At 37.9% G+C, this 26,866-nt stretch overlaps 1 protein-coding gene across 1 annotated transcript; it reads right to left on the bottom strand.

The window, feature by feature from the left end:
• Positions 1-8,410: 8,410 nt before the first annotated feature.
• LOC111158813 (serine and arginine rich splicing factor 12) lies at positions 8,411-26,171 on the bottom strand. The gene is made up of 5 exons (XM_022521085.1): positions 26,013-26,171; positions 17,066-17,187; positions 15,640-15,747; positions 15,348-15,489; positions 8,411-10,393 (listed from the first exon to the last, which is right to left on the bottom strand). The coding sequence occupies exons 1-5, from the start codon at positions 26,075-26,077 to the stop codon at positions 10,024-10,026; spliced, it is 807 nt and encodes a 268-aa protein (XP_022376793.1). The 5' UTR covers positions 26,078-26,171; the 3' UTR covers positions 8,411-10,023.
• Positions 26,172-26,866: the final 695 nt, after the last annotated feature.

Below are 26,866 nucleotides of genomic sequence, written 5' to 3'. Positions count from 1 at the left end.
TCAAACTCACGACCCCAAGATCAGGATTTGCATGCTGCACTACTGACCGAGCCAGGTAGGTGCCCCCAACCTTTTATACTTCTGTTTTAGTGCATCTCCCATCTCCTAATGACCCTCCATTATGTTGCTGAATACACATTATCCTTTATTTAGAGGTTGGAAGTCTCCCCAGTTCCCATGCCCTTTATGCAACTGATACCCGCTTCAGGTATCAAAGGGAATCAAACATATTTACTTACACTTGTGTGTGGAAAGGCTAATGGTCTCATCCTCCTCCCATATATTTTAAGTTTTTGAAAGACATTGCTGAACTAAATGCATTTTAAAATCACAGGCCTGGGGCACCTGGGTGGCTCAGTGGGTTAAACCTCTGCCTTCAGCTCAGGTCCTGATCCCAGGGTCCTGGGATCGAGTCCTGCATCAGGGTCTCTGCTCAGCAGGGAGTCTGCTTCCCACCCCCACCCCCACCTGTCTGTCTCTCTGCCTACTCATGATTTCTCTGTCAAATAAGTAAATAAAATCTTTTTAAAAAAAATAAAATCACAGGCCTGCCTTGCTGAGCATCTGATCTCTGAGTTAACTCCTCAAAGTTGTTTTTTGTACTTCCTTTTCTCTAGATCCATAAATTTTTCAAAAACCCAAAATATAACAGTTTTCAAGTGAAAAGAGGATGTCTCTGTTGTGAGATGAGATGGCAGAAGTGTATAAACACAAGTCGTGTAATTCAGAAACTACTTGTTTTTAAATTAGAAAGGAAATTTGAGAGTACATTTTATAGAATGCTATTTATCAACACATAAAAATTTAACCTTTGAAAGAAACTTTCTTGAAAGTTTTAGATAGGATTCTCTGAAGGTACGGGGTAGATAGAGGTTTTGGGTTTGTTTTTTTTTTTTTAGGGTTAGAGATCATCTATTTTGTGCTTCAACTAAACCCCTTTTTAAATCTCTTGGATTAGATTGTCTTGAATTAATCTCTGAAGTTTTCAGATTAAAATCTGAAGTTTTCAGATTAAGTTACTTTTCATTTCCTTTGCAATTATCTTGGAATTCTAAATTAAATATGCTGAAACATATAAGTAATGTTCCTAACACCCAGGAATTGTATTTGTCAAACTTAAACTTGTGTTATAACCCCAAACAGAACTACAATTTAAGATTTATAAAAGGTGCTGCATTTATGAGGCTCATTGTTGAGATCTTAGAATTCATTTTCTAAAGCAGAGTTTATAGTAATGTTCCCTTAGTGTAGAATTGGTGACACAAATTAAAGTTCTTTGTTAGAGTAGTTTATCATAGATTATATGGCATTAATTACAGTCTGTGAATTAAGTAATGGTAGATAGAAAAAATGGGAGAACTGGCAGAAGTAACCTACATAGAAAAGCATGTGCATATTTGTCAAAGGAGACTACGTGTTCTACTTAAGCTCCATTTAATTAGATCATGTGTTGTGAACATATAGTAGCTTAAAAGATACTGATAAATAATGATGATGAAAATACTTCATTTCTCTAGTAATTCACATAGTTAAAACTTTTGTGTATAAGAAAGGATTCAGGAAAGTAATTTTTCCTAACCTAATACATAAAGTGGCAGAAAATTTGTGGTATTTTGTATCTGGTTGTAAAGATAATAGATACTTATCAAATTCCTCCAAAGCTGGTCATATATACATAGCTATTCCTAAATTACTACAGATAATTCCTTTTTTTCTAAAATTAGAGAGTAACCTTATTAGTTGTCAAAACCAAATTACAAATGTCTTCCTGGCAGTCTAGAATTTTGAGGAGGGGATGGCAGGTAGAAGGCAGTTTGACGACTTTTGATTATTTCCAACATGCCAGTGTTTGATTTAAATTGAACTCAAAATTGCCTTTTAACAGGAAGAACTTTAAATAGAAAGATTATTATTGTACTGTACTTAGCAACATCGGATCATAGAGAGCTTTGGTTCTTCCTCTCAAAACCTTCGAGGGATGCCTGGGTGTCTCAGTTAAGTGTCTGCCTTCAACTCAAGTCATGGAATTGAGTCCCCAGTCAGGCTCCTTGCTCAGCAAGGTGCCTGCTTCTCACTCTGCCTGCCCCTCCCCCTGCTTGTGCTCGCGCGCTCTCTTTTCTCTCTGACAAAGTCTTAAAAAAGAAAAAAAAAAAACAACCCTTGGAGATCTAGAATTTTGGGGATCATCCTGATGTGAAATAAAGGCTGTCGATGGTTAAAATTACCCTTACTCTTTAAGTGATCAGTCATTTATTGTTCTCAAATTTTTTTTTTTTTAAGATTTTATTTATTTGACAGAGAGAGAGAGATCACAAGTAGAGAGGCAGGCAGAGAGAGACGGGGGAGGAAGCAGGCTCCCTGCGGAGCAGAGAGCCCGACGCGGGGCTCCATCCCAGGACCCTGGGATCATGACCTGAGCCGAAGGCAGAGGCTTTAACCCACTGAGCCACCCAGGCGCCCCTTGTTCTCAAATTTTAGAATGAAAGTGTTGATGTCAAAGATGAGATTGCCCTTCTCCATTAGCTTTTCCAGTGGTCCTACTCACTGTATACTCCTTAACCATCTGTGTCTGTTAAATTCCTTTAATCTGATGCTTGAGACCAGAACCTAAATTTCAAAAGAAAAAATTAGTTTCATGAGAGTTATTCAACTAAGGTTTTCTGGATCACTCTTTAGCTAATTGGAATACCCTACTTATGAGCACTCCAGTTTTCAGAATTTTACTATTAAATTTAAAATAATTGGAAAATACATGGATATATACGTGAAAAAGCAGGTATAATTTACTGTTAATTGTAGAATTTAGGTAGTGGGTATATGGGAGTTCACTGTAAAATTATTTCTTACTAGAGTTTTGTAACAAAATGTTAATAGAATTTGGGAAGATTAAAGATGCTTTACTAGTTCACTCCAACATTACATGTCAGTTGAGTCCATGCCAATAATTCTAAAAGCTTACATGTAGCATACAACACAAATTATCTTCTGAGGTTGTAAACTGTAAATCTCCTGAATGTTTTCCTTTGCATTTTCAGGTAGTCTGGTTAGTTGGTAATCACACTTCTAATAGAACAACTCTAATTAATGACTGAAAAACCAAAGCCACTGTAAATAAGAACTGAAAGAGGAAAATGTATTTGATGTATTTAAGCATTGGCTTATTTGGGAAATGTGACAGTCAACATTTAATGTTAATGTTGACAAAATGTTAACGCTTGAAGATGCTTTAATTAGGGAGGATAAAGAGGTGGATGGAAACATATTCTGAAAGTGATTTATAATAACTGCCCATGGTTTGAGAGAAAAGTTAAAGAAATTGTCTAAAGTGGAACAACTTGAACTTCAAGCAGTGAAAAGAAATACGTATGTAAGAGAAGAAAGGGGATGGCTGAAGGGGTGGTTAGCATTGAAGTGCTTAGGGAGTAGGCGGGCACAAAGGTGTAAAACTCTTTTAACTCTTGGTTGGTTCCTATACTTTAAAGCCTTTAATGCTGAATTAATACCAGTGATGCTAATGGAGAGCTAAAAGTGTTTAAAATTACTCCTTAAAAGATGTAGTTCCACTTTCTGTGATGGAAAATATTCATATAAAAGCCATAACCTTTTAGTCAAAATAGAGGGTGGAAAAAGTATGGTTGACAAAACCTCTTAATGAGTTATATTTGACTACTAACAGGCAGGTCAGACGTTTGTATAAAGTGCTTTTATATGAGATATTTTAGAATAAAAATTTTCATCCATCATGTTTTTAAGTGGTATTTAAAAAAAAAAACAACCCTCATTTAGTGGATTATATGGTAAGAGAAGGGAATTACAATACCAAAAATGGTCCGACTTTAGATATCCATTAAAAATTTTAAGGAATATCTTAACAAAACTAGAAACTTTAGTTTTTTGTTTTGTTTTGTTTTTTTTTTTTAGATTTTATTTATTTATCAGAGAGGGAGAGGGAGAGAGAGCGAGCACAGGCAGACAGAATGGCAGGCAGAGGCAGAGGGAGAAGCAGGCTCCCTGCCAAGCAAGGAGCCTGATGTGGGACTCGATCCCAGGATGCTGGGATCATGACCTGAGCCGAAGGCAGCTGCTTAACCAACTGAGCCACCCAGGCGTCCCAAGAACATTAGTATTTTTAATTCAGCTACATGTAATATTTTAAGGCCAAAATTTGAAGGTTTACTGACAATGCTGAATATCAACGTTTTTCTGTAAGGTTCTTATGAAATCGTATAAGTATTTTGCAATGTGTTAAACTTAAATAATATGTCTTCTCATTTTTAAAATAGAAGATCTCTCAGGAGAGTCTGACCAGTTGCATAGCTTATGTCAATTTTGAAAACGTCTTCAACAGAATACTTTTCTCAAGTTGTGAAATATTATTTTCACAAAGTAGATAGTGCCTCACCAATGTAACAGGAATGACTCTAATCCTGCTCCCCAAGAGCTATTACAATTTATTTACTTAATTCACTATTAAAAGAAATAGGCTATCACTTGGTTCTTGGAAGACTACTTTTTTTAAAGAATTGATTGATTAATTGAGGGAGAGCCCATGTGAGCCCCCGCCAGGATGGGGGGTGGGTGGAGACGCAGGCAGAGGGAGAGAGGCAGGCCAAGCCAGGTTTGACCCAGGCCCCTGATATATCATGACCTGAACTGAAATCAAGATTTGGACATTTAACCAACTGAGCCACCCAGGCGCCCTTGGAAGACTGTTTTATACTGAGATTTTTCTTGAAACTAGAGTCAACTTAACAGCATTTTAAGTCTATATTATCAGCATAAGCTAAGAAAACTAGAATGTAGTTGTTTCTTTAGAAAACAGGTTGTCAGGGGCACCTTGGTGGCTCAGTGGATTAAGCCGCTGCCTTCGGCTCAGGTCATGATCTCGGTGTCCTGGGATCAAGCCCCCACATAGGGCTCTTTGCTCAGCGGGGAGCCTGCTTCTCTCTCTCTCTCTTTGCCTACTTGTGATCTCTCTCTCTAATAAATAAATAAAATCTTTAAAAAAAAAAAAAAAAAAGAAAACAGGTTGTCTTAGCAGAGAATTCCCGGTTTTCCTCAGTCTACCTTTATGAAGCCCTTTAGTTCATACAATTACAAACTAGAATAGTTATTTTGCTCCGTGTTTCAATTACACTTTTTCTGAGAAACTAGTCATTGTACACATAAGATCAAACAGTAATGAACATGCAATCAACCGTGACCCTTTAAGTTTTTGGCCAGTGTTCTGAAAGAACCTGAAACCTGACAATATAGTAAGATATTCTTGATTTTAATTTGTAACCTTTTTACTATAAACGTGGAAGTTGAATATGGTTTTTGAATTTTATGAACCATATACTTAAAATCACCTTTAAAAAAAAAAAAGATTTTGTTTGAGATAAAGAGCATGGCAGGGGAGTAGTAGGGGGCCAGGGGCAAGGGAGAAGCAGGCTCTCCACTGAGGAGGGATCCTCAGATGACCTGGGGCTCCATCCCAGGATCCTGAGATTATCACCTGAGCCAAAGGCAGATGCTTAACTCACTGAGCCACCCAGGTACCCCCAAATCACCAAAATCACCTTTATTTTTAAGATTTTGTCAGAGAAGGAGAGCGCACGCACAAGCAGGGGTGCAGCAGGCAGAGGGAGCAGCAGGCTCCCCACTGATCAAGGAGCCTTATGCAGGACTCCATCCCAGGATGCTGGGATCATGACCTGAGCCAAAGGCAGACATTTAACTGACTGAGCCACCCAGGCATCCCATAATCACTTACTTTTAAAAGACCATAACCGTCCATCTACTTTGCACCCACCTACCTCCACAGGTTGATACTATTTATTTCCAGAGGTTCAGAGTTGCAGTATATTCCTAGAATATAAGATTCATATAGCCCTTTCCCCCAAACAGAATAAAAACATTACAGTTTGGGGGAGAAAATACTAATGATGGGTTATAATAGTGTATATATTTTTTAAATATTTTATTTATTTGACAGAGACCCAGAGAAGGAACACAAGCAGGGGGAGGAGGAGAAGCAGGCTTCCCACTGAGCAGGGAGCCCCATGTGGGCCTTGATCCCAGGACCCCGGGATCACGACCTGAGCCAAAGACAGACACAACAACTGAGCCACCCAGGCGCCCTAATAGTCTGTATTTTTTATTTCAATATTTCACGACTTAAGTAAAAAAATGGTATGTCATTATATTGAGAGAAGTTGAATCAACCTGTTATGTCTGACTCTATCAGAGAGTGTATTTCCAAAAAAGTTTCTTGACTGAATTATCTTCATATTTAATTTCTTAATTTTATAAACATCTTTTTGAAGGTATACAAATTTTCCAGAAGGCCTAAATTGACCTTATAAACCAATGCCAGAGTTCATGATATGATCCTAAATGCCCTATTCATCAAGGGAGGGATTTAGATGCTAAGGTGCATAATCATCATTTAATGCTTGAAAATGTTTTCTAGCCAAATATAGGTTAAATTCTGACTCCAAAAGCCATGTCTCACTAAACCACTGGCCCTTAAACTATTGCAAGTCATGGACTTGTTTGAAAATCTACAGGGCCTAGACCTCAAGTTTTGGTTCCATGATGCCAAATTAACATCTCTGCACCACACCATACTAAGTATCGTGTGTGTGTGCGTGCGCACGCATTTTTTTCTTTTCGCTAAGTAAACTGTGTCCTCTACCCTTTGTGTGGGACTCAAACTCACCACACCAAGATCAAGAGTCATCCTCTACCAACTGAGCTAGTCAAGTGCTCCTAAGTAGCATATATTTATCTACATACAAATACTCCAAATACTCTACCACCTGTATGGAAAACAAATATTAATATTTAATTCTAAGAAATTAAAATTTTAATAGAGTTTAGAGGAAGTGTAGAAATATTTCTAAATACTTCAGATTTTTACTAATTTTGCCTCTTGCAATGGGATGAGAATAAAGGCAGACATTCTTATGTGTAATACAACAGTTGCATTTCAAGTAAACACTACAAATAATATATAAAGTCCTGAAACTAGTTTTAAGATTTACTTGAGACCAAGAGAGAGAAAACTCACAAGCACAAGTGGGGAGGAGGATTAGTGGGAGAGGGAGAAACAGACTCCCTACTGAGCAGGAAGCCCAAACTGGGGCTCGGTCCCAGGACCCTGAGATCAGGACCTCAGCTGAAGTCAGATGTTTAACTAACTGAGCCACCCAGGTGTCCTGAAATTAGTTCTGTTCATTTAAAAATAAGTTAGCCCAGCGCAAGATGAAATCCTAGGCTTCAAATAAAAAAATTGGTGTATTCCACTGTTTGCAGCTCCAAGTATCAGCTGTTATACAGAAATTATTTTTAAAGATTATATTTGAGAATATATTTATTTGAGAAAGAATGAGCAAGAGAGAACACAAGCAGGGGGGTGGGTGGGTAGAGTGAGAGGGAGAAGCAGATTCCTCACTGAGGAGGGATCCTGACATGGGGTGCAATCCCAAGACTCCTGGATCATGACCTGAGCTGAAGGCAGACACTTAACTGACTAAGCCACCCAGGTGCCTCCAGAAATTATTTGTGTATTATTTATGGGGAGAAAGAAAACAAACAGTTGTAGTGGCCATTTTAATTTTTTTTTTATATTAACTTATCCTCTGACCCTGAACAAATGTAGACAGCTAGTTCTCCTATACTAAACTTGGGAAGTACCTGAGTAAATATATTATCTTTAAAGGAAATGATCACAGATGTGTGAAACATTTGCTTTATTTATTAACAGTCTTATCCTAAGTATCCTCTCCTAAATGGTCTAAGAAACAATTCTATAACAAAAGTGAATCCTAGAAGAGATATACTCAGAAGACAATTTCTCAAGGAACCAGCACAACTGTCAATTTCCACTTAGTCACAGAACCCATTTACACTGAAAGCTTATAATCATTTATTTTTCTAATTCTATTCTCTCCTTTCCCTCTAAACATTATCTCAGTTTAGCATATATCTGTCAAAGCATCACAGTCAGGGAGGGGCAAGTCGGGAGCCAAGCCACTGCCCACTCCCAAGTTTAATAGTATGTGGTATGTGACCTAGTGGGTATCACTGAGCCTCTCTGCATCCCCTTTCCTTATCTGCAGTGGTATTTATCTCATACAGCTGTTGTGATGATGAGTAAATAATGTAAAACTTACAGAGCAGTGCCAAGTAAATGTTCAAAAGAGTCTCAACTATTATTCCAGTTTTTCCATCAAATCAAATAGTATCCTCCTAAGCAGCCTGAAGAATACAATGGAAAACCAAATCAGAGGTAAATTAAAGGGTAAGAATCTTCAGAAATACTGCTGTATTAAATTTTTACTAAGATATAATCAAATGCAAAGTATAGACACTATAATCAATTCCTACTTAGTATTTCAAATAACAGTATTTCAGGTAACTGTGTGGATAAACCCAAACATTTATTTAGAAAATATAAAACATTACTATTTGTCTGTTCTTTCTTTGGACTATCCTTTAGATTTTCAACAGTGCCACATAATTTTATGACTAAATTTTATTACAGCTGAACACTTCAAAGAGTTGTAGTTTTGAAGTTAATTCTATTAATGATTAAAGAAAGTGTATTCAGAAGGTACTGTACAGTTTACATAAATTTATGGTACTTGTCCAAATATTACCAGCATATAAATTATTTTGTAAAGTTGTTTCTTACATAGGGTCTAAAATGCAACGAAAAGTGGAATTAGTATTAAAAAAAAAAAAATAGAAGCAACACTGGCTCCTATATGCCAAAAATATAAGACAGATTTTTTTCTTAAGCACTCTAGTCACAAATATTAACTATATGGGCTGAGAACTTTTAATTTTCAATATACTTCAACAAAGTACACAAGTAGAACTCTATAAATATATCCCCTATAATAATCATATGCAAAACCATTTTATCACAAATACTACCAAAACCCTCTGAAAAACGTAAACTACAAACACATTTTTAAAGAAATTCTCAGTTTTAACAACTACAAAAGCAATATCAATAAAGTTATTTGGTTTATAAAAATGAAGAGCATGTAAAGTAAATCTGAATACCACAAAGCTTATTGAGGATGCAGTCTTGAATTCTTTAATACAAGATACTAAACACTTTCAAAAATAACAGGACTTACTCTATGCAATTTAAAGTCTTGAGCTGGAACTCCAAAAAGAAAAAATTAAATAGTGGATGAAAAGTAGATATGTAGAAATAATGTTAAAAAAACTTTTTATACAAAATGTACCACTCTTCAAATGTATAAGGCTTAATATGAGTATTTTTGGATAATGAGTCCTGCACAGAATTTTTAGAGAAGTAGTCTCCAACCATTCAAAACTCAGTATTTTTTAAAACATTTTCCTATTTTCAGTGAAAGTGAATGAACACGGTACAGGATGCAACTTAATGTCAATTTATCTATACTGTTCCACACAGTAAAAATAAAAGCTTTTTTAAGCTCAGGAGAGAATGTATTTTTTGAACACTTGATCTCTAGATAAATTCTACTTTTAGGAATGTCAGAATTTTGTAATATGAACTAATATCCACTAGGAACTGGCCCAAGTTTAAACAGAAGATACAAGAGAGTCATCAAGGTATCAAGTAGTTTAAGTCTGCCCTATGTAATTATACAGTTATAATTACTTTTTACATGAAAGTAAAAGTGCTTTAAAGGAAAAAATATTTTTGTAAAAGGTATCATTAATATTACTAATACTTCATATCCAAGTAGGATTTTCCACATTAGTTCCATTTTACCCATTTCCCTTGAAAAGTATCCTTCTGCCACAATGTAAACAAAAAAACGGTCCATAAAATGGTGACATATCAGACACATCATAATTTGTGGTATGGGCCCTTTCAATTGAGACCAAGTCTTTATTACCCCAAAACTAGAGATTTTATTTGTTGCACATGCCCAAAGTAACTCACATTTTCTATAAGCCTTGAAGAATTTTTATTTAACATAATGAGAGGTTTAATAACACATTCAAGACTATGTAGCGCTCTTCTGCGGCTGTTCACCAGCTGTTTTTATGACGATAACTCCGAGATCTGGAATGTGATCGAAAATGAGAGTGTTTTGCTGTTTGTGCTTTAACTTCAGAATTGGTATACCCCTTGGGAGATTTACAAGGGGATCTTGCTATGGAGTCAGAATGTCTTCCATGTGATCTTGATTTTGTTCCTGAGCTAGTCTGCTTTTGAGGTGAACTTGATTGTGATTTTCCAATTGACTTGGACCTTTTTGGTAAGGACTTGGACCGTGACCGTCCTCTAGAACCAGAATTCCTTCTTGGAGTTCTTGACTGCCTTGCTGAGGTAGACCGCCTTGGTAGTGATTTGGAGCGAGATTTAGATTGGCTATAAGAAAATCGCCTGTGTCGAGACCTGCAAACATTATGAATGTTAAGAGTATATATTTCACACAAAAACATTTAATGAAAAGTTAGGAAACAGCAATTTCAGGAATTTATACACTTTACATAATGTTAGTTATGTTTTTCCTGGATAAACTAAAAGAAACAATTCTAATTTTATTTTGCATGCTTTTAGTTCAAACATAAGTAACAAGTTTGTAATATTTGTTATACTAGAATCTGTGACCAAATCTGCCTTGCTAGATTTATCTTATGATATGGGTCAGTTCTGAAAAATGCCCTGCATGTTTAATCTGGGTTATACAACTCCCAAGAGGTACGAAAATCTGAAGGAAAGAAAAAAAAAAAAAGAAAAAAAGAGAAAGTAATTAAAGTTTGTCAAATAATGCTTATAAAGACAAACACAAAATCTAGATGCAGGACTTCTGAATCCTGCCATGATAGAACAATGCGTATGAGACTAAACTTCCCGTGGAAAACAACTATATAAAGAAGCTAAATAACATTATATTTAAAAGCACTGGAGAATAACCAACCCTAGGAGAACTTGAGGGATTACAAGCCATGGCTCTTTTATCTAAGACCATTTTCCAAGTGCTGATGGGGAAACTGAACCCAACCAGAAAATGGCTATCTGACTAAGCTGGAGAGACAAGTTAGGATTCAGATTTACCAAAATGGTTGGGACTAAAGAGGCAAAATCTCAAGGAGGGAATGGCAGACAGAAAAATCTCCTAAAATTTTCCTATAAATTCTCTTCAAGTCATTGGCCATCTTTTAAGCTGTGCAAGTACAGGATCAGACTCCAAGAAGTCAGCAAAAATAGCAGTTGGAAGATTCAGGAATTAAGCTGAAATTCTATCAGACACACAGTGCTGGGGAGAGAGACTGGAGTTTAAGCCACCAAAAGGTCAAGGAACTGAGAGTAACAATTCAGGCTTTCAGTTAAGAACCCATGAGGACCATATCCTACAGGTAATGACCACATCCTGAGAGTAAGTATAAAGCTAAAATAAATCAGCCTTAACAATGCCTCAAACCAAGCCTCGAGAGGATCAAGGTGATCTGCCAATACTCCACCTGCTAGAAGAAAACAACTTTCTTTGGAGGGTATCACCCAAAGTGTTTTAAGTTTCCATCAACAATGTCCAACATTCAATACAGACATTATGAGGTATGTGAAAAATAGATAAAAATTACTAAAAGCTAAGGAAATAAAAGACCAAAATAAAACCCAAAACCCAGATGCAAAGTAATATAGATACTGGCATTATTCAGACAGGAATTAAAAAAAATTACTATGACTAGATGCTCAAGGAAGTAAGAAGAAAAGACAGGCAAACAGATTTAAAAAGAGAGACCTCCAAGAGAATACTGGAATCTATAGAAAGAAACAAATGGACATTTTAGAACTGAAAATATATTTCTGAAATTTAAGTCATTAGATCAATATAACAGCAATCTAGATACAGCAGAAGAAAAAATGAACTGAACTGTAAAACAACATAAATACTGAAACACAAGAAAAGGAATTTTAAGAAATCAACAGAGTGTAAGAGAGAATACAGAACATAGTCACACAGTCAAAAAGAAAAACTGAATGTGGCAGAAGCAATATTTAAAGAGATAATGACCTAGAATTTTCCCAAATTAGTGAAAGGTATCAACTCACAATTTCAAGATGCTCAGTAAACCCTGGAGAATAAGACACATTACCTTTATTTAATTAATTAACTATTTACTTTTTTACAGTCCTGTTAAAACAAGGCCTCAAAAAAGTGGTTTAAGAGCCAGTTTTCCTCTCCATGGAAATTTTTTAGTGAAAGGTGTAAGATTTATATAATTTGAAGAGAAACCAGAATTTAAGACACAATACCTTCAAAGGAGCAACATTAAGACTGACAGCTGACTATAAATATCAAGAAACAATAGAATAATATTTTTAAAAGCAGGGGAAAGGGGTGCCTGCTTTGCTCAGTTAGTAGAGCATGCGACTCTTGATCAGCATCCTGAGTTCAGGCCCCATACTGGGTGTAGAGATTATTTACATACATACACATATACATACATACATACAAAAAAAATCCCTGCCAACTCAGAATTCTATCCCCAGCAAAAAAATCCTTCAAAAGTGAATATAAAGTGAAGATTTTTCAGATAAACAAAAGCTGAAAGAATTCACTGCCAGCAGACTTATACTGTAAGAAATACTAAAACTTCTTTAGGATGAAAGAAAATAATCTCAGATAGAAGCATGGAATTATATGAAGGAATAAAGAGCACCAGACAGTATAAATATACTGATCGAGAATATACTCTGGAATAAAAGCAGAAGCTTTTAGAAATTATTAAATTTCGGGGCACCTGGGTGGATCAGTCGTTTAAGCATCTGACTCTTGATTTCAGCTCAGATCATGATCTCAGGGTGGTAAGATCAAGCCCCATGTCAGGCACCACAATAAATGTGGTGCCTGTTTAAGGTTCTGTCTCTCCCTCTGCTTCTCCCCAACCTTTTCTCTCCCTCTCTTAATGAAAAAAAGAAAGAAATTATTAAATTTCATTCCTGTCATAGAAAGCCAAATGGGAAAATTGTCCTTCAGAAAAAAATCCAACATAGGGGGAAAAAAAAGGGGGATGTTACTAAAGAAGGCTGAGGGGCAATTTTTCAGGAATATATATATACACTGAAGTATGAATTCAACAAAAATGTATGGAATGGCTAACATGAGCTAGGGACTACTGCTAAGTGCTGAGGATATAAGCATGAATAAAACGAAACTCCTTGCCCCTCAAAGAGTTCATCATAATCCAGTGGACAGCAACAAACTAGTTTGTTTTTTTAATCCATATCCACTAAAAACAAAATAAGAGGACTCTTTTTAGTCTAAGATAATACCACATATACTGTATTTGCTTATCATTTTGTTAGGCTTATATGAATTCTGCTTCATTTACATATACACACACACACATGCAGACACAAAATCTGATCCTTGCGAATATAAGGAGAGCCAGGTAAAATCTGCATTCTTTATGATACAATTTTACAAATGAAAAAACAGGTCAGGGAGGTTAAGCAATGATGTTATAATGAGTCTAAAGCAAAAGAGTATTGTCTTACAAGATGGGGTTCATTCTATTCCTGATGTTCCATGATGACTTGGGACAATAGACATTTTTTCTTTTTCCCCAGGTAAGCATACTACTCACAGAAAGAGAATATTAGTGTAAATGCTGATCATTCTTTTTTTTTTTTTTTTTAAAGTAAACTCTACATCTGACATGGGGCTAGAACTCATGACCCCAAGATCAAGAATGGCAGGTTCCACCAACTGAGCCAGCCAGGAACCCCAGTGCTAACCTTTAGGAATAGAATTTACTTTTTTTTTTTTTTTTTTTTTAAGATTTTATTTATTGGGGTGCCTGGGTGGCTCAGTGGGTTAAGCCTCTGCCTTCGGCTCAGGTCATGATCTCAGGGTCCTGGGATCGAGTCCCACATCGAGCTTTCTGCTCAGCAGGGAGCCTACTTTCCTCTCTCTCTCTCTCTCTCTGCCTGCCTCTCTGCCTATTTGTGATCTCTCTGTCAAATAAAATCTTAAAAAAAAAAAAAGATTTTATTTATTTATTAGAGAGAGAGTGAAAGAGAGAGCACAAGGAGGAGGAGGAAGAGGAAAGAAGCAGACTCCCCACTGAGCAGGGAGCCTGATGCAGGGCTCAATCCCAGGACTCTGGTATCATGACCTGAGCTGAAGGCAGACACTTAACCAACTGAGGCACCCAGGTGCCACAAGGACAGAATTTACCTTAAAATTCTACATTAAAACTCCAGATAAATACTAAATTATTTAAGGCTTTAGGCATGCTAATACAATTTCATTTATTTAAATAGCTTTACCAAATAATTAATTTCCATTGTGATTTACTATTATTCTAACAGAAACAAAGTCTTGGCTAACAAAATAGACAACATGCAAATATCTTTTTCAAAAAACCTATTATTTTCATGTCTTCTTATAATAATACCATATTTTGAATTTATTTTTAAAAATAACTTATCTCTTACAAATATATTGATTTACATTAATTTTAGTTTCAACCTTTCACAAGTGATTCATTCTATTTCTTATGAGTTTTTATTCACCAGAACTTAAGATTTTTAATTACTGAGTTCAGTTAGGAAAATTTTATTTATTTAAAATTCCTTGGGGCACCTGGGTGGCTCAGTCCATTAAACATATGCCTTCAGCTCAGTTATTATTTAAACAATAACTGAAATTGATCATAGGGTCCTGGGATCAAGACCTGAGTGGGACTCCTTGCTCAGCAGGGAGCCTGCTTCTCCCTCTCCTTTGGTCTGCTGCTCCCCCCGCTTGTGCCCTCTCTCTCACTATCTGTGTCAAATAAATAAATAAAATCTTTCAAATTAAAATAAAATTCCTCATTTTATTCGTCAAGTACACATTTTAAGATTTGATTTTCTTCTTCAGTACATATTATTTTTCTATTAAAAAGGTCTAAGTTAAATCTTCCATGAAATAAAAACACTGGAAGTTATCCAATAAACCCAAGTTAAGTAACAATACATTCCAAATAGAGAATAGCACATCTTTTTTTTTTTTTTTCCTAAAGAGAGAGAGAGAGAGAGAGAGAGAGAGAGAGAGAGGACGGGGCGGGAAGAGGGAGAGAGAGAATCTTGAGCTCCACACTAAGCATGGAGCTGGATGCATGGAGCTGGATGCAGGGCTCGATCTCACAACCCTGAGATCATGACCTGAGCCAAAATCAAAAGACAGACACTTAACCAAGTCACCCAGGCACCCTAAGAGCATATTTTTCTAAAAAAAGTTGATTTTTATGTATATTAAATAAAATTATTCTTGTGGCCTGTTTCTGAAAACTCTTTAAAATGTCTTCCAGGGAAAGTAGAAAATTAAGTTTTTCAATTCTCTTTTATTTGTACTTACTCTTTAAGGCTATCAGACCGTCTCCTATTTCTTCCCCATGAAGAACTTCTACTTCGAGTTCTCCTTTGGCTGGGGCTTCTTGATCTCCTATGATCACTTGGAGAACAAGGGTGACGTTCTTTTGATTTCATCTGGCCTGGTGCTAGAATATGAAATAATTTATTACCTGAAAACCTCAGTAACAGCTACTTTAACAGTATTATTTTCTGAAAGAATTTGAAATAGGAAAAATCTGTCATAACTAAAACTCATTCTGCTGAATAAATAAGATCTAATGTTTAGTTGAACTTACTTTTTCGATCACCTTGTGCAAACTGTATTTCAATTTGACGGCCACATACCCATTTTCTATTGAGGTTATAAAGAGCATCTTCAGCATCGCGAACATCTTCAAATATGACTAGCTGTTAAGGATACTTTGAACATCAGATATCAAGTAAAAAATGTTATTTTTAAAGAATAATTTACATGTGACATGAAATTAACAGGAAAAACAACTCCAAGTTATTAAACTTACATCTCCAATATATATATGTATATATGTGTATATATATATATATATATATATATATAGGCAAAAAGAATTTCACCTTTATTATGAAAACAAATGCCCCCTTATGATTTAGAAGAACCTATCTAAAAGTAAGAACAGAAACAAACACTTAACTATACTTTTAATGTACATTTTATAATGTAGTTGTAGTATGCGTGTATAATGTCAAACAGGTTATAAAAAAAAGTAAGTCCAACCCTGGCTAGTATTAAAAAATAAACTGTACAGGACTCACTCCCTTCTTTCAGGTTTTTCACTGAAAAAGTCAGCACGCAAAAGCCTTTATTCTGAAATTACAATTACTTTTTCACTAAAAGGTATTTTAATTATGATGCTTAGGAGAAATTACTTATTACAAACAAAACTACACAAACACATGTACCCTAAAACATTATACCTTTAAAAATGATATTTACTTTTGAACCTACTACTTTAAAATACTTTTATGTTCTTATTACTTGGGATATAATTATAAAAGAAACACAAAAGCAATCTGTGAACATCCGGAATTACATATACTGGTTTGTAATATCCCACTAAACTTCCTTATCTACATAAATTATATATTAAACCTAACTAAAATGGAAATAAACTGTATAAAATGACTAAATAGCTGTCTTTCAGGAGGTCGTTCACTGTTTTTTTTTTTAAATAGAAAACAGAAAAAGCTCAAGAAATGCAATACAAAATGAGACTTTGGCAATTACCTCAATGTCACTTGATCTTGAACCTTGACCTTTACTCTTTAAGGCTTGCAAGATGGACTTTTTAAGAGACGAAGAACCAACAAAATCAGACTTGGCTTTGACTCTGGAACTCTGAGTAAATGTAGGAAAGCCGAAGTCTCAACCTGGTGTTGGCTTTGTCTTTTGCTTGATAAAGACTTCCCCTCTTCCAGGTCTTTATATCTGTGTCCACCCTCCCTCTTTACTCCTTGATGCTTGGACTTTAGGTGCCTTTTTTCTCGCCTGCTCGGTTTATGCTTGGATTCTAGCTAACAGGTTGGTTCAAACTGGGGGGCGCTTGCCAGCTACTGTGGACTGCTTTAGATTTTCTGAGATAAAGAAATAAACACATTTAATTAGGCAATATTAATCTCATACAACATATGCTCCTGAATACACATGCGCATCTACACATGTATACAGTATATTCACATGCATACAGTAAAACAAAGGATATTGAACATAAGCAAATCCTCTTGGGCGGCGGGTGTAGAAGTCAAGTGGAATGTAAACGTCTACTATAGGGCCATATCGACCAAACTCACGGCGCAAGTCCTCAGGCCTGAAGTGTTTTAGAAATAAGGCAAAGAAATATGAATATCTGGATTAAAATATTTTGCCTACAGAAATCCAGTTGAAACCTTCAAAAGTATATTATCTAAACTAGTATTTTTTAAAATTGTCATAGGAATCACCCAGGGTTTAGAAAGGAAGAAAAAAGAAAACAAATCCTCAGGCCTCATTTTTGGAGGTTCTGATTTAAAAGATCTAGGTTAGGGGCTGGAAATCTGTATTTTTATAAGCACTCCAGGTGGCTGTTATGTTTAATCAGATTGGGGAAACAATGACCCAGGAAAGTTATTATCCATCTTTGAAAATTACTTCTATTATAACATACTTCAATTGTCAATACAAAGAGGTCTATTGACCCTATTTCATTAAGGACACATTCATTTACCTCACTATAATTCTATGTTTATGTTAGTTTTGTTTTCAGATCACAAGAATTAGATTCTAAAGAAGTTCTAAAATTATTTTTCAGGCTTTAAAGAAAAATGGATGTTTTACTTTTAAACATAAAGCAAAATAACTACGGTATTCTTAAATTTGACAAATGTTGTTAAACCTGCTATATGTCATAGGTAGTAAAGAGGGGACACCAAAGGATTATTTAGCATATTTGTCTTCATGGAGCAACAATCTAACTCAAGAGACAAAATACTTAGCTACTATAGCTGAGAATGGTAGTGCATTTATAATGGAGCCACTGTTCACCTCAAGACTTGATAATTTTTACAACCACCCTATGGTTGTTTACAGATGAGGGCACAGACAGATGAATTCACCTCAGGTTACCAAGCCAGCAAATGACAGAACTAGAATCAAACTTCCACAACCTGACACTAGTCTGTGTTAACCACTACCTACTGCCTCATGAAGATCTTAGAGGTTCAACACCAAGTTATGAGCACAAAACATGGCTTAGAAAAGTAAGAGTACTTCCAAACATATTGTACAGAAAGAAGACTCAAAGATGACTGCAAAACTGCTAACCTGGACAAATGGAAGAAAGATGGTGTCAGTGACAAAAATTAGACAACTGGTAAAGAGAGTTGAAGAGGGAGGAGGGAGGCAAAAGAAGTGCTGGATTTGAGGTGATGGTAGAACATTCATAACAGTTCTATAGACGGAGCACCTGGCTGGCTTGGCAGGCAGAGCATGTGACTCCATCTTTGGGTTCAAAGTTCAAACCCTATGTTGGGTATAGAGATTACTTAAATAATAAAATAAAATAAAATCTTAAAAAAAAAAAAGAGTCCTGGAAACAACCAAAAATTATGATTATACAAATTAATTTTATTTTCTTCTCCAGATTAGAAGTCAGTGATTAAAGCTAGAGATGTGAGAGAGATGCCTGGATGGCTCAATCGGTTAAGCATTTGCCTTCAGCTCAGGTCATGATCACAGGGTCTTGGGATCAAGTCCCACATCAGGCTTCTTGCTCAGCAGGGAGCCTTTTTCCTCATCTGCCTGCTGCCCCCCTGCTTGTATACTCTGACAAATAATCTTTAAAAAAAATTAAGCTAGAGATGTGAATTCAACTATGATTAAATGTCCACTATATACCGGCAGTGCAATTGACAAAACATACTTTATTTTTATTATTTAGTATTTTTATTCATTTAATACTTACTATAAAACATTTAATTGTCTGCATTCTCTGAAACTATTGTCTTTCAAGGGTAGTGACAATGTCTTTTTCTTTCATTTAATCATCCAACAAGTACTTTTTGAGCACCTACAATGGGCAAACTCTAGGGATGTGATGGAAAACAAGGAAAACGATTCCTGCTACCCGTGAACATGGATTAGAGAGTAATGATTCTCAACCATTCCTGAACATTGGAATCATCTGTAAAGGAAATGTTACAGAAACAGGTATTCCAGCCTGATGCATTAACAACCCCGGACCCAATTAGTGCTTTCCAAAGTGGGCCCCGGTTAGGTTTAATTTTTTTAAGGGTTTCATAGGCAATTCTGAGAATCGGTGTTTAGGATCACTTTTAAAATGGGTGTCTTCGGGGCACCTGGGTGACTCAGTGGGTTAAGCCTCTGCCTTCAGCTCGGGTCATGGTCTCAGGGTCCTGGGATAGAGCCCCGCATCGGGCTCTCTGCTTGGCGGGGAGCCTGCTTCCCCCTCCCCCTCTGCCTACTTGTGATCTCTTCCTCTCTCTGTCAAATAAATAAATAAAATCTTTAAAAAAGAAAAAAAAAATGGGTGTCTTCACCAGTGTACTAGTTGTTTGGCACAAAGTAGGCACTCAAAATACTGAGTCACCATTTGATATTACTGCTACCTATTTAGTAGTCAAGGAGACTGAGAATGAAAGAAATTACTTTGCACATTGGTACACAGAGCCAACAGCAAAGCTAGAATACAAATGAGTACTTTCTGAGACAATCAATCCCATCAACCAAATGTGAGTGGCTGATAGGAAAAGGATCCTAGATAGTATAAAAGGAGATTGGAGTAATGTGTGTCGTGGAGGCTTGGAATCCCAGAAGCCAAGGGTGACAGGTGTCTGAAGAAGTCAAACTTCTCAGAAGAGCTAGCTCCCATTCACTGTCCCCACTTCTACACCTGTTAGCTATTGTTTTGTTCTAATTTTTATATTTTCGGTGTCATCAATTTTGACACTCAGAAAATAGAGCATAAAACAAACACCTATGTATCCACCAACAGCATTTACTATATCTCAACACTTGTCATCATTTTCAGGAATTGTTTTTTGGAAATGAGATGTTTACATTTACATTCTTCTACCTGAGAAACAATCATCAGTATTCATCATTCCTCTGCATAACTTTGTATTTTTTTTAAGATTTTACTTTTTAAGTAATGTCTATACACAATATGGAGCTTGAACTCACAACCCTAAGATCAAGAGTCACAGGCTCTACTGACTGAACAAGCCAGGCACCCCTCTGTAACTGTTATTACTGCAAATGAATATATGCATAATTAAGTGTTCTTATATATATCAAATTTTATATAAATAGTACCAGACAATTTGAATAATTTTGCTCCTTACCTTCTCCTCCCTTGAGATTTCTCTATGTAGTTCTGCTTCACTTAATTTAACTTTGTATTGGTATTATCAATAAACCACAATTTACTAATCCGTCTTTCTGTGGATAAACATTGAAGATGCTGCCTTTTTTAAAAATTGCAAACTGTGTTGCAGCATACATTATCATACATGAGCTCCGGGCAGCTCTATGGGATGTATCACTCTGCGGTTGGTGAGTTGGAGAGTACGCTTATCTTCAGCTTCACTACACATTCTCCAAAGTGACCAGATCAATTTATACTCAACACTTGCCTAAGAATTTCTACTGCTCCACTTCATTAACATTTTAAATTCTTGTCATCCTAATGGACTGTTGATGTTTTAATTTTAATTTACCTAACAACCAGTTAGATATAACATCTTTTCATGCGTATGGACCAATAATTTCCTGTTAATACCTACCAGCAGAATTTCTGGGTTAAAGTGTATATATGTAATTTTTTGAAACTGCCAAACAGTTCTGCAAAGTGGTTGTACCACTTTATACTCCCACCAACAATATATGGGTTTCAGTTGTGCCAATCTTTGTGAGCACTTGGTTTGTCAGGTTTGTTTTTTGTTTTTTGGTTTTTATTTTTTTTTTTAATTTTAGCCATTCAGGTGGGTATTAAGTGGAATCTCACTGTGGTTTTAATTTGCACTTCCCAAAGTACAAATGATGTTGAGCACTTTTTCATGTGCTACTTTTCCTTGTGAAGTGTCTGTTGGGAGTTTTTTGCCCATTTTTTTAAAAAGATTTTATTTATTTATTTCATGGGGCAGGGAGCATAAGAAAGGGGAGCAGCAGAGAGAAAGAGAGAAGTGATCTTCTTCTAGATTCCTTTGTATATCAATATATTTTAGAATTAACTTGTCAATTTCTATTTTTTTATTTGTTTTGTTCTTTCAAAGTTTATTTTTTTTAGTAATCTATATACCCAATGTGTGACTCGAACTTGGGGCCCCAAGATCAAGAGTTGCACACTCTTCTGAGCCAGCCAGGCAACCCCAGTTTCTATTTTTTAAATAGCCTTTAATCAGGAATGCCTTGAATCTACAATATAATCAATTTGGGAGGAAACTGGTAACTTACTATTTTGTCTTCCATTCTACAAACATGGTATATCTATCAATTTATGTTTTCTTTAATTTCTCTTGGCACTGCATTGTGTTTTTGTTTTTGTTTTTTTTAAGATTTTATTTATTTAGGGGGCACCAGGGTGGCTCAGTGGGTGAAGCCTCTGCCTTCAGCTCCGGTCATGATCTCAGGGTCCTGGGATCGAGTTCCACATCAGGCTCTCCGCTCAGCGGGTAGCCTGCTTCCCCCCACCCCCCGCCTGCCTCTCTGCCTACTTGTGATCTCTTTCCGTCAAATACATAAATGAAATCTTAAAAAAAAAAAAAATTTTATTTATGTATTTGACAGAGAGAGAGATCACAAGTAGGCAGAGAGGCAGAGAGAGAGAGGGAAGCAGGCTCTCTGCTCAGCAGGGATGCTGAGGCAGACGCGGAGCTCGATCCCAGGACCCTGAGATCATGACCTGAGCCGAAGGCAGCGGCTTAATCCACTAAGCCACCCAGGCGCCCCTGTATTGTGGTTTTTAACGCAAAGGTTTTTATTATGTATTTTTTGTTGTTGTTCTTAAACTTAGTCCCAAGTCTGTTTTTTTGATGCTAAGGCAAATGAAACTGCTTTAAAATTTTTATTTTCAATTGTTTGCTGCTAATATATAGAATAGATTTTTCATAAGTTCATCTTGTATCTTAAACTTACTAAAACTCATTATTTACTATAGTTTTATGAAAACACGTTGCCTAAGAATAGGGCAAATTTTGTTTCTAGCTTTATAACTTCTATGTCTTTTATTTGTTTTTCTTGCCTTGTTACACTGGTTAGGACCTGCAACAAAATGATGAATTGAGGTTGTATGAGTGGGCATCATTGGCTTATTATTATTATTTTTAATTTATTTGCTTGGCAGAGAGAGAGAGAGATCACAAGCAGGCAGAGAGGCGGGCAGAGAAAGTAGGGGAAGCAGGCTCCCCGCCGAGCAGAGAGCCCAATGCGGGGCTCGATCCCAGGACCCTGAGATCATGACCTGAGCCGAAGGCAGAGGCTTAACCCACAGAGCCACCCAGGCACCCTGGCTTATTTTAAGATTTATTTTAGAGAGAAAAAGAGAGTGAATGGGGGTGGCAGCAGAGGGAGAGAATATCAATCAACTCCACATGGAGCTCAGAGCCCAGCCTGGGGCTCAATCTCATGATTGAGCTGATATCAAGAGTTGGACATTAAGAGTTGGACACTTAACCGACTAAGCCACCTAGGCACCCCTGGCTTGTTCTGATCTTAGGGAGAAAGCATTCAGTTCATACCATTAAGTATCTTGTTAACTATAGGCTTTTCATACATGCCATTTATTGGGCAGGGGAAGTTCCCTTCTATCTGTAATTTGCTGACACTTCTCATGAATCTTGCTGAATTCTGTTTAATGCTTTTTCTATACCACCACCAAAATCAATATAGCCTTATATACACTGTAAGCAAATAATGCTACTATGTCCAAAAGAGGATACCTGATAGTGGCTCCCCAACCTGACATGATATTATGCATCAAAATGGGAATGTTTTATTTGGGATTTGGACATTACTTTGTTCCATTCGAAAACTATATCCGAAAATTTTTAAAAATTGCTCTTCTACATGGTAAAAGAACAAAGATATTAAGTTTTCTTCCTGATCCAGATCTTGCTTCACCAGTGAGAAGAAAAATAATACAAATTATAACATCATAAAAATACATTTTTTTAAAGATTGTATTTATTTTTTAACGTAATCTCTACAACCAACATTGGGCTCAAACCTACAACCCGAGATCAAGAGTTGCACACTCCACTGACTGAACCAGTCAGGTGTCCCTTTAAAAATTTTTAAATCCTTCTTTGGTTCTTGCACTCAATTTCATTCCTAACAAATTTTATGCTAAAGCCATAGTAACTTTTAATGTCTTGTGCTTTATGGCATATATTATAATGGCTACTACAAAGAGACATTTTAAATAAAATTTGGCTTTGTTATAAAACTAATAGAATTTGAAAAGAGGAAAAAGAAAACCACTCAAATGGATTTCTCTCCAGGCTCATTTTCTATACTTTTTCCTTTTTTCATTTATTAATATAGTTGAAATCACATCATATAGATAATTTTATGCCATTTGTTTTAACATTTACCCCAACGGTTTTCTTTATAAGCATACTAAATATTAAAGCTATTTTAAAATGTGTCTAGTTGCCATATTGCTAGTTAACTTATACTGCATGCCACCTCACACAAAAAAGCTTTTATTTTTAAAGATTTTATTTATTTATTTGACAAAGAGAGCACACACATGTGTAGGCAGAAGAGAGCACAAGCAGGGGTAGCTGAAAGCAGAGGGACAAAGAGGCTCCCCGCTGAGCAGGGAGCCCAACTTTGGGACTTGATCCCAGGAACCCAGATCATGACCTAAGCTGAAGGCAGACATTTAACCAACTAAGCCACCCAGGTGCCCCCCCAAAAGCTTTTAATATAGGTTACATGTAATGATTCTACCTTCACAAAAGTACTAAGTAGCTGTGCAATTTTAGGTAAAATACTTAATTTCTAGGGGCACCTGGATGGCTCAATTCAGTTAAGCGGCTGCCTTCAGTTCAGGTCATGATCCCAGGAACGTGAGATGGAGTCCTGAATTGGGCCCCCTCCTCAGCACGGAGAGTGCTTCTCCCTTACCTCCCAGCTCATGCTCTATCTCTGTTGCTATCTCTCAAAAATAAATAAATAAATAAATAAATAAATAAAATCTTAAAAAAAAAAAAAATTCTCTAAGCCTGTTTCTAATCTGTTAAATGGGATTAATAAAGAATATACATTATAGGGTTATTGTGAAAATTTAATAAGATAATATATGCAAAGTGTTTAGTACAGTCCTTAGCACATGGTGAATACTCAACAAATGTTAGCGATTACTATTCCATTAATACAAACCTCCTAGATGATTGCCCCCAGTGGCAGTGCTAAAAAGTGGTGAAAAAATTGTAAAAGGAAATCAACAGATTTCAGTTTTCAGTCTTGATTACTCATGGTGGATTATCTAGATCAGAGATCATGTGTCACCTGCTGATGTGTTTTATTTGGCCAGCACAACCTTTAAAAAAATTTTAAGGTGTGCTGATGAAACACAAAACTCTAATATTTTACAGATTTTAAATCTACAAAAATGGGAATTTCATGATTCAACTTAATGCCACCATTTTGAAACAGAGTTTACACACACAGTTTTCTGACTTCAGAAAATTAGGATGATATGGCAATAAGTCCAAATGTCTACATAGTAGTTATTAGCTGGAGCTAGTAGTACCAGCTGCTGTCCCCTTTAGATGGCACCTGTTTCTTTCTATTTGCTACGGTCCACACCATTCTATTTTACCTTATAAGCTGACAACTTCACTCATTCATATTACCCTGGCTGGCTGGCCATTAGAATTGGAAACCTCTTTTTTTTTTTTTTTTGGTAGACACACTGGAGAGGCGTGATGCTTATTTAGCATTCAAGTGGTCTGTTCAACTGTGGGAATTTTTTTTTACCCTGCCCAAATTAAAAATTTCGCTTGTTTTCTATGTAATATATTGATGAACAGGTTGAGAAGAGAAATATAAACACAGGCATCTTTTAGATGTTAATTAAGGTATATTAACTCACAATGCATAGCTGTGATGTACATAATAGTAGGGATCAAATAAAAAAATATTTAACATTTACTCCTCTCAGGTAAATTATGATTACTCCATACAGCTCTGGAGTCAAGGGCTCCAATATATTTGGAGCCATGAAGCCCCAGGTAAATCATTAAAAGTCTGAGCTTCAGCTTTTCCTTATGTACAATAAAGATAATACTGCACACCTAAAAAGGTTGAGCGGGGAGTAAATTAAGTAAACCCAGTGAAATGGAAACGTCTCTTAATGCCCCTATCCCACTCTCCGTCATTCCCTCTGGCGTCTATTAAGGGAGAAAGTGCTTTACAAAGCAGTCATTCCTTAATATTTGTTTAAGCACTATGTAGATAAAAATTCTCAAGGCGGGGAGGAGAATGTGTGGACTGAGAGCATCACACTGGACCAGGGAAGTCTATCCAAACCGGTATCATGGATGTTTATACTGCACTCTGAACTTTACAGGAAAACATTTAAATCTCATTCACTGAAGCCATCCTTTGTATTGTGTAACAAATAAAATTTCACCGGCATCCCCTGTAATTAGACCAGACTGAGGGAACCGAAATTGTAAGGCCCAAGGTACGCATTATTTTATACCTTCCGACCATCCCCAATTCTTCCTCTAGGACGCAGGACGCGCAGCTTTATCGGGGCACGACGACAAAGGGACCAAGCGAAAACACTATCGGCCAGGGGCAGGGAGGGACCTTGGCTACCGGGAGAGCAGTAGCCTGCGCGCCGCCGGTGCTCGAGCAGGGGATGGGCACCGATTCCCCGGGCGCCGGGCCCTGCCGCGGGAGTGCGCTGCGCCCGTGCGGAACGCGGGCCGGGAGGGCGGAGGAGCCAGTCCCGCCCCCGCTCCGAGTAGCCCGAGGGCTCGCACCGCCCCCGGGAAGGGCGCCTCCGCGGAAGGCACCGGCCGGGGCGGCGGGGAGACGCCGGGCCGCGACCCGGCTCCGGGACGCTGCCGTTACCTCCGCCCCTCCCCCGCGTGCCAACCTGCGGCGGCCGCCGCCGCTCACCTGGTGGCGTCCGCGACGTTCCTGACGAACAGGGAGGTGTTGGGGGGCCTCGTGTAGCGCGACATGACGGCTTCCTCCGTTGCCTCCGGGCCTGCCCGCGGCCGCCGGGCTCGCTCCGTTTCTCGCAGCCGCCACAGCAGTTCAGCCGGCCCCCGGCGCGACCCCCTCCCCTCGGCCTCGGCCCCGCGAGCGCGCAGCCGCAGAGGCGGGAGCGGGGGCGGGGGCGGGGGTGGAGGGGCGCTGCGCGGCGCGAGCCTGTCCGTGCGGACCGCGTGGGGGCGGGGCCCCAGCAGAGGGGATCCGGGGAGGGGGCGGCGCGGGGTCCCGAAGATCAAGGGGATCTGGGGAGGGGGCGGTGCGGGGGCCCGCAGGGATAAGGGAAGGGGGCTGTGCGGGAGTCCCGGGGTCCGAAGAGATCCGGGGAGAGGAAGGAGCGGCGTCCCGCAGACCAAGGGGATCTGAGAAGAAGGGGGCGGCGCAAAAGAGGATCGGGGACGGGCGGTGCGGAGGGTCCAGTGTTCCGAGGAGGTCTAGGGATGGGGCGGTGCCGGGTGCGCGGGGATCCGGGGAGGCGGCGGACTTGGAGGATAGAGTCCGAGGGATCGAGGGAGGGGGCGGCTGGGGTCCGAGTGTGCAGTACCGTGAAGGATAGAGGGGTCCTAGGAGCTGAAGCTGAGCTGGGAGTTAGAGGATCCGGAGAGAGGGTGTTGAGAGTCTTCGGAGTGGGTGGGGATGAAGACAGTTCAACTGCTGCACAGCCACCAGGGCCTTCATTCCTGCACCCTCAGCCCAAGGCCTTGGCAATTGTTCCTACTCCTGTCCCTTTAGACTTGAGCCTAGGTTTTCGAATTGTG

Source organism: Enhydra lutris, unplaced genomic scaffold (assembly GCF_002288905.1).
Source record: "Enhydra lutris kenyoni isolate GAN:26980312 unplaced genomic scaffold, ASM228890v2 scaffoldscaffold63, whole genome shotgun sequence".
In the NCBI taxonomy this organism is placed as follows: domain Eukaryota; kingdom Metazoa; phylum Chordata; class Mammalia; order Carnivora; family Mustelidae; genus Enhydra; species Enhydra lutris.
The sequence above is the reverse complement of the archived record's forward strand: the minus strand, read 5'-3'. Positions and strand labels throughout refer to the sequence as shown.

What these genes read in the sequence shown, in the direction of transcription:
- LOC111158813 (XM_022521085.1), bottom strand. Translation starts at nt 26,077, where the DNA reads ATGTCGCGCTACACGAGGCCCCCCAACACCTCCCTGTTCGTCAGGAAC. An exon ending in AACGTCGCGGACGCCACCAG is followed by an intron (nt 17,188 to 26,012) that starts GTGAGCGGCGGC and finishes AAAACACTTCAG; the next exon opens with GCCTGAGGACTTGCGCCGTG. An exon ending in CGGTCTGATAGCCTTAAAGA is followed by an intron (nt 10,394 to 15,347) that starts GTAAGTACAAAT and finishes TAATGTTTGCAG; the next exon opens with GTCTCGACACAGGCGATTTT.